At 30.7% G+C, this 8,808-nt stretch overlaps 1 protein-coding gene across 3 annotated transcripts; it reads right to left on the reverse strand.

Moving 5' to 3' along the window:
• Positions 1 to 270: 270 nt before the first annotated feature.
• On the reverse strand, positions 271 to 8,756 carry LOC126741000 (adrenodoxin-like protein 2, mitochondrial). Of its 3 annotated transcripts, none has more exons than XM_050447240.1 (4): positions 8,495 to 8,756; positions 8,156 to 8,290; positions 7,973 to 8,097; positions 271 to 600 (listed from the first exon to the last, which is right to left on the reverse strand). In XM_050447240.1, the coding sequence occupies exons 2-4, from the start codon at positions 8,275 to 8,277 to the stop codon at positions 389 to 391; spliced, it is 459 nt and encodes a 152-aa protein (XP_050303197.1). In that variant the 5' UTR covers positions 8,278 to 8,290; positions 8,495 to 8,756; the 3' UTR covers positions 271 to 388. The 3 variants fall into 3 exon arrangements, with proteins under 3 accessions (XP_050303197.1, XP_050303195.1, XP_050303196.1); XM_050447238.1 differs by having other exon boundaries at positions 8,156 to 8,279; positions 8,495 to 8,755; XM_050447239.1 differs by lacking the exon at positions 8,495 to 8,756 and adding an exon at positions 8,335 to 8,488 and having other exon boundaries at positions 8,156 to 8,279.
• Positions 8,757 to 8,808: the final 52 nt, after the last annotated feature.

Below are 8,808 nucleotides of genomic sequence, written 5' to 3' on the forward strand. Positions count from 1 at the left end.
TAAGTTTGCTTCACTTTATATTGATTCATTTTTGCTTAGCTATTTAAAATTTGGTTTTTCCTCTCATTAATTTGCATCACAAAACTTTTATATATCGTAAAGATCGTTAATTGTAAATATTTCATATAATAGTTAGCCAAAAACCAGATTTTATTTTATTTGCATTTTTTAATTTTATATAACCTAGTCATACCAAAAGTATTGTTTCTAATTTTTTGCTACTACGGTTGAATGTCGCGTGTATGATTGAAAGAAATAAAAATACTTGGCTTTCACTGTTATATAAAATTGTTTTAATTATCTCCTATATCAACAGATTGATAAAAACTACAAAATAAAATATATATTATTTATATACAAAACAGAAAAAACACTTCACTTGCAAACGTTAACTTCTTGCATCATTTATAGTGGCTGGAACCATAACTTCTAAACCGTCCATCTGTTCAGTCAAAATGATTTGACAGCCGAGCCGCGAGGTGTCGCACAGATCGTAAGCTAAGTCTAACATGTCCAGTTCTTCGTCAGATGGTTTATTCGGTAGAGTATCATAAGTGTCTTTTGGGAAGATCAAATGACATGTTGAACATGTCAAGGTTCCTAAAAAAATCGATGTAAGTCAGGAAAGTGGACATATATTTATCTGTAAATGGAAAAAGTAATTTCATGGTGTGGAAAATATCAATTTATGCTCCCAACTTTCGGTGCACAGTGGAACGGTTATGCCATTTAATCTGTAATAAGTTTGCCTGTTTGCAGTTTTTGTTGTATTTTAGTGACCTTGCCCAGAATATACAAACCAACAATATCTTTTTAAGCAGATGACACTAAATTTATGCAAACCCACGAAAGTGATCTGAAATGGGAAGCCCATATCAAGATAATTCTCTTGATAAATTCTCTTGTGCAAAAAGTCCTTGAAAGATCACTCAGTGGAAATGATCAGGAGGTTGTACATCTCATATATTAGGCATAAATTGGAGTTTGCTCTTCACTCAGTGTGAATTCCCTACTTTGTGGGATACATCGAAGTATTAGAAAGAGTGCAAGACAGGATCAGGAAAATTCCGTCCCAGTGTAGTGACCTCCTATATATATCGACGGTGTCACGACAAAAGGGCGTAAGTGCCAAAATAATGAAAATGAGATTATGGTCTCAAAATTTATTACTAATAAATGCGCACCTGCAATCTACCCGAAATCGGTAATCGCCATTCTGCCGTTGTGAAAGGTCGCTTACGCCTGAGATGAAAAAATACCCTTTCAATATTTGGTAGTCTAGATAGTTTCTTTTTGCTTCAATCTAATTCAAATAGAAAATACCGACAATTATTTGTTATTGGCGGTTACGCCTTGTCGCATTAATTTATTTGGTTTGCCTAAGCGCCATCCGCTTATGAGAATGTAATGGCATATTTTTTTGCTTTTACCAAAAGCTCCGTTCAGGATATTTCAAAATACTGTTAATTATATAAATTATTATACAAATTAATTTTCGAAAAAGCCTTTGCCATAAGTTAAAGTACTTTTTTCTTGATTGTAATAATTGTTGAAATTTGGGTTTTTGATCTCGCTTAAGCCTTTTTTATATTTTTGTCCAGAGTTTGATGACTTCCCGCGGGATGAAAATAATAGATTTAGGACTAAAATGTAAAAATCAAGAGGTTCCGGGTGAGAGCAATGTTATATATAATGATCTTGTGTCGTATACAGGGTGTCATTGAAATGGTGTAAAAAAATTCGGGGGGTGATAGTACTCCTAAAAATTTTAAAAAAACTTCCTATCACTATAGGGTGAAAAATGCATATTAAGGGAGTTAGGGGCACTGAAAGGGTAAATTTAAAAACGGTTTTTTGAAATTGTAGGCTTAAAAAACGAGATAAAATTTCGAAAAAAAATCCTCTGCCATAAATTTTGACCCAAAATCAAATGGTGATACTGAAAAATAATTTGGAAAATCGGAAAGGGTAGTTTTTGCAAGGGTAGGGGGTTAATTCGTGAATAACTTTTTTTAGGTTATTTTCTTCGCAACGTGGGTTCATTTTTTAAAAACTACATACTTTTTCCTACAAAAAAGGTACTCTTGTTGCACATCGCCCAGAACGATGGTTTTCGAGAAAATTGAAGGCAAAAAGTTTGCTCTGATGGGCTGCTAACTGGTTAAACAACATAAACTTATGAAAGTTATGGGGTTTCAAAAGTAAACAAGTAGTTATTAAATAATTAATTGAAAAATCTAAATTTCATGATTTTTAAAACATCGTATTGCTTTAAAAAAACGAAATAAACCAATTACCAAAATTCCTTATTAAATGCATACTTATTTGATTCATTAGCCTAGTTTACACCGCGAGTACCAAATATTCAATACGTGGACCCAATCCCCTATTCTCAAACTCAACGTGCGCGAGTTGACAAGTTTACACGTAAATTATTCCAAATTGTGACTTAATAGGTTTGAGAATATGTAGAGGTTTTAGTCCGCGTACTGAATATTTGGTACTCGCGGTGTAAACTAGGCTAATGAATCAAATAAGTATGCATTTAATAAGGAATTTTGGTAATTGGTTTATTTCGTTTTTTAAAGCAATAAGATGTTTTAAAAATCATAAAATTTAGATTTTTCAATTAATTATTTAATAACTACGTGTTTACTTTTGAAACCCCATAACTTTCATAGGTTTATGTTGTTTAACCAGTTAGCAGCCCATCAGAGCAAACTTTTTGCCTTCAATTTTCTCGAAAACCATCGTTCTGGGCGATGTGCAGCAAGAGTACCTTTTTTGTAGGAAAAAGTATGTAGTTTTTAAAAAATGAACCCACGTTGCGAAAAAAATAACCTAAAAAAAGTTATTCACGAATTAACCCCCTACCCTTGCAAAAACTGCCCTTTCCGATTTTCCAAATTATTTTTCAGTATCACCATTTGATTTTGGGTCAAAATTTATGGCAGAGGATTTTTTTTCGAAATTTTATCTCGTTTTTTAAGCCTACAATTTCAAAAAACCGTTTTTTAAATTTACCCTTTCAGTGCCCCTAACTCCCTTAATATGCATTGTCCGCCCCATAGTTATAGGAACTTTTTTAAAAATTTTTAGGAGTACTATCACCCCCCGAATTTTTTTACACCATTTCAATGACACCCTGTATAATGAATGTTATATATAATGATCTTAAGTCTAGTTAAAAAATACCTTAATTATAAAAAAGAAGTCGTAGAAAAAAAGAAGTTCTTCCGAATCCACGCCTTACAAAAAAAGTCCTGACAGCTGAAAAAAAAACAGCTTCAGTGATAAAGAAACAAGATCTATTTTTACCACATTTTAGAAACTAGGTGAAAAATAGAAAAAAAATCATTTGTCAATGGCTGTATCAATATAAAACCTGTAAAGAGGCAGAGAACTTCCTAATGAAGAATCGTACTCAAAATCAAGTCTGCTTGCAGAGAACCAAAACATAAAGTAACTTTAGAATAAACAAGTAAACTTAAAGAATTTATTCGATCGCTTCCTGCTGTACCTTCCCACTATTGTAGACGATCAAGTTCCAAATTATATTTACCACCTGAAACTAAAAGTATAGCAAACTTATATAGGATGTATACTTCCAAAAATTGAAGAGAAGAATCATGTGCCATTGAAAATTTCGACATTTAAAAAAATGTTCAAGAATGATTATAATATTGGAATTCATGTGCCCAGAAAGGATACATGCTCAAAAATAAATACGTTTTGTCAATGATCGATCCAAAAATACTATTTGAAAAACATATTTGGTCGCAGGTCAGACAGTGTCCACGGGGTAATCGAGAGATACATTTCAAATATGAATATTGAAGCACCATCGGAATGGACAATCAAAAATATATATCAGAATCGCAAGACGTGGTCCAAGGCCGCATTAAGTTATTCTAGTTTACTATGGAGATATTCTAGATTGGAAATCGGTGTCAGTTCCTAGGAAACTTTTAACGGATTGGAAAAGATGAGTGAGATCTCAGGAGTGAAGCAAAAACGAAATTAACACAGTAACTGTCTTTACGGAATACAGCATGGAAACATCTCATGAAGTCCAGTGGATTGAAAAGAAAAATGAGATCATTCTTTGAGGGTACAACTCCGAACTTAATATTAAAAAACAAAAGTTGAAAGATCTTTGGGTTCCTTGTAAAAGTTTAAAAATAAAGAAACAATATCATGCTGAGTATTTCGCACTAAGTGCAAATAATAAATTACCTGATGTTTCACCAGAAACTGATATAGAAGATGATGTTTAAAAGTTTTCTGAATTATTGAATAGGTAATTGGGTAATTACTATTTCTAAATGAAATTTGAGTTAGATTGGTGCTAACGTTTTAGATTGAACTTCTTTTGATAGAATAGAAATAGAAATATCTGATACCTACCATAAGTAAGAGAAAAATTATGTTTGGGTTAGGATAAGTTGTGTTTTCATTTCCAAATATTTCTTGTTTTTCCATTTTAAGAAAAAATTAAGTAATAATTAGTTAATAAAAAATCTAAGCCACATTTTTAATCATAAAACTCAAAAGGCGTAAGTGCATCTAACCGACAAAAAACGTCAAGAATGTTACAACCCAAAAGTCTTAAACGCCTTTCAAAAAGACGAAAGTAAATGCTAGTCGATTCTAGGAAAAAAGGCTTAAGCGCCAAATATCCAAATAAGTAATTAACAGTTTAATATTTTAAAACCAAAATATTCTTGAGAAATGTGCTATCGTAATCTTTAATACTGTAGCAAAAAATAAAAAATATAGATTTTAGACGTTTTGTTGTGACGCAGTCGATATATAGAACGGCTAAAAATTTTTGATTAGCCCACGATTAAAGATAGACGGTGTCGAGGTGATCTTATAGAACCTTTAAAATCCGAACCAATGTATATACCAGCAACATTGACATTTTCAGGATAACACCAATGAAAATTTAAGAAGACATACAAATACACTGCAAAAAGAAAAAATAAGCTACAAAGAAGAAATATTCATTAAGCGAGGAAACTGTATCTGCAAATAACAAATATCTTGAGGAGCAAGTTGGAAAAAAAATATGAATATCCAAAAACTCCAAAATATGAATACTAAGATGGTTCATTACTACCAATAAACTGGTCAAAAAAACTTTCCTGATGAAACGTACCACAGTCAAATCATTAAAATGTTAGTAATTAGCAATAAACGAGAATTAAAAACGTATGCAATACGAATTATTTAAAGTCATTAAAAACAATTTAAAATTGTCGACAAACACATTATGTCGATAAACGCTTTAAATAGGTCAATTCACACTAATATTGATAAATCATTAGTAATTATAATTAATGTTTTTTTTATATTGTACAAATTGATGTTGCTTTAGTTTACAAGTGAGAAATACAAAATGTAAAACCAAACTGTAAAATCGGGGAGTCTTAATATTAATTTTCAGCATTAGATAAAGCCAATATTATTTGTTGCGGTTCAAAAATGTCATTTTGTATTTGGAGAGACAGTTTGTTAGTAGTGCACCAAAGAGATAATACATCAATCTCTCTGCAGATGGGTGCTATCATGAATATTTTTAGGCTTGTAGTAATTCCCTTGATAATATGGAGTAAGATTGCTGCTCAGTGGTGCACCACCAGGAGTAATATGGACTTTAACACCTTAATTTCAACAGCTGGGTCCTGTCTTGTAGATATGAAAAAAAGTATTTATCACCAATACTGTTTAGTTAACATAGACATGAATAAAGAATTACTTCTTACCACGGAAGTAATAAAACGAATTGTTTGTCACTTATTAAATAGGTTCATTACCATTAAAATAGACAATTTCCTGTGTCAGTATTAATAAATAGTCAATGAAATATGTTCAAGTATTTCCTATAAAAATATATTAATATGTGTATATATCTAGGGCTAGAGTGACCCACTTCAAAAAACAAAAACTTACGCCAACCCAATCCAACCCTAATAGCACACAAATTTGGACTTTATTTTTTTCTCCTGATATTGCAGAATACAAAGTATTATAGGCAAGTCTAGGACAAGTTGCTACAGAATAATAAGTGGGCTAAATTTAAAATGTTAAGATAAGTTATTTATATTTCAATCATTGTTATAGTTATGTTCCTATTAGAGTGTAATATTTCTCAAAAGAGTATGAGGTACATTCACACAAGAGGCTACATCTTTGTTTTTAAACTTAAAGTTCTTGTATCTAGTGGTAAAGCATTATACAGTTTTATTTCTTTTTTCATTGACTTAATACCAACTTTTGTATTGACAGAAATTAATTATTTAAAATATTTAAAATTTTTCTGGGACATCTGTGCAATCCTAGGAGATTCCTGGGTTGGGATACTTTGAATGTCCTACAAAAATTACGAGACCCTTTTTTACTCATATAATCTTATGGAACATTTGCATTGTGCAAATGGCGCTTCGTTTTTTAAATTTAAGCTAAGCGTCGTCGTGCAGTGGAATTTGACATTTTACTAGAAACTCGTTCCTAGTAGGTGGATTGAGAGTAGAGGGGTTATCGAATGACCTGTAAAATCACCTGATTTGTCTCTCCTTGATTTTTTTTATGAAGATTATCTGAAATAGAAAATGTACACCATCAAGCTGATACCATAGATTTAAGGAACAACCACATCATTAATGAATGCTACCAAATTACACCTGATATTACAATATTCAGAAATACTTTCAACAGTGTACTATTGTATGGAGGTAAATGACAGAAGTTTTCAACAATTAAGAACAAAAATGTAACCAATCAGTAAAATAAATTTGTAGTTTGAAAATGTAAAAAAGTTCAAAAGATCTTAGTCTATGCTGTGGAATATTAAAATATTTTTACCTAAAAGTACAGGACATTGAATAAAGTTATTTAATACTTTATAAATAAATACTGAACCAATAAATTAGGTTAAACACTTGAAGAAAGGGACTCATTAAAACTATACAGTTCAACGAAAATCAGTATTTAACAGTGCCTGTTTATTGGAATAAATTAAATATTAATTCCAATAAACTCTTGATGATGTACTTCAAGAGCAAAGTGCTTAACCAATTTGAGAAATGTCTCAGTTCTTACATTCCTAATACTAATGGTAACTTATTTTAATTTAAATTTATTCATTCAATAATAAATTCATACCTTTATGCACTTGTAAAATTGTACAATTTTACTTGATAAGAGTGTAGACTGTCATAATATAGAAATTTATTTATTTATCTATATTTTAAACTCTTAAAAGCACATTGGAAATGTAATTAAATGTAAAAATTGCTCACTGGGATAAAATAGGGAGAGAAAACAAAAAACAAATACCTGCATATACTCTAAAGTCTAAACTGTAAGAAAAAATATAATAATAAGACTAAAATCACAAATTGACTTTATCTTAAAGAGCTATTAAAAAAAATCTATATCACATTTTAGTATGATGTTATATACATATTATTATACATCACTATATTTATAGAACTACTTGAAGTTAAATATTGAAAGAGCTTTTTGCCTTGTATTTCCTAGTTTATTTTAGGAACTACAAAAGATAAGTTCTTTATTATGGAATATTTTTTATACTTCAAATTAAAAACAATATTAAAAATAAATAATATGTCATATAAAGTAGGTCTAATACTTAATCTAATAATGTTTTTTGGTGAACATATTTTCATATGAGATCATGTAAGGACAGGTAGTGTGAGCTCTTAAAAGTATAGATATCTTAAAAATCTCTTTCATACTTTTTCAATTTTGTTAATATGTACCACTGTCTGTGGTGACCAAATAACTTAAGCTTATTTTAAATTGGGTCAGACCAATGTATTGATTAACATTATAATTGATCTTGTTTGCTTGAAGCTTCTAGTTACAAAACCAAGATGTTTATATGCTTTATTAACAATGGTTTCATAGTGGAATAACCAGATGAGATAGTTAATAAGTTATTTACCTTCACATGCACCAAAACCATCCAAATCTAAATTGCTATTTACTACAACATCGAGTAAACTATCTCCTATTTTGCCTTTAGCTTTTAGTTTCTCTCCATTTGCTTTCAAGAATGTGATCTCTACCCTAAAACAGTATAATTATCACTCAAAGACACACTTTATTAAAATGAGGACTGACTTACTCTTTTTTGCTTAAAGCTGGCTGTCCAATGGAAAGTATCCTAGTACTACCTCTGAAATATTGTGAACTCCGAGTTAAATGTCTTCCATGCCCAGCGATTTGCTTCAGTATGTTCAGTGCCATAGCTAAAAACCTCCTGTTATTAAATAAAAAGGAAACTACTATGATTCTAACAGCAACCTTAAACTATGCACTGCAATTATAGTTTATTTATTATATTGAGCTATTTATCTATAAATAATGATTGCTTCTAGATATTCCACAAGTTCACATGCACTAGTTTTTTAAGAGTTTATAGAAAAGCAAATGAGGCAATTTCGAACCAAGGTTGAATACTTACTGTTGCGTCTCACTTTCTTATTTTTACAGTAACTTACACCACTTAAGGAAAAGCTTTAAAAACAAGGAAGATTTCTTTGGCCTTGGTTAGGCATAGGGATATCGCCACATCATTGAATATTCTATTGATTCAGGGTTACAATTCTTGAATCTCTTTTAATTTCGATTATCATAAATTAAAACGAAATCATTATTACGAAATACAGGTTTTAGCCATTTCCAAAGTGGGGAGTGTCACATCTTAACGTTCATCTTACGGTGGCATACAAAATGGATTCTGTCACGTAATATCTGACGCGATAAAGTTGCGTCGTC

Source organism: Anthonomus grandis, chromosome 10 (assembly GCF_022605725.1).
Source record: "Anthonomus grandis grandis chromosome 10, icAntGran1.3, whole genome shotgun sequence".
NCBI lineage: Eukaryota > Metazoa > Arthropoda > Insecta > Coleoptera > Curculionidae > Anthonomus > Anthonomus grandis.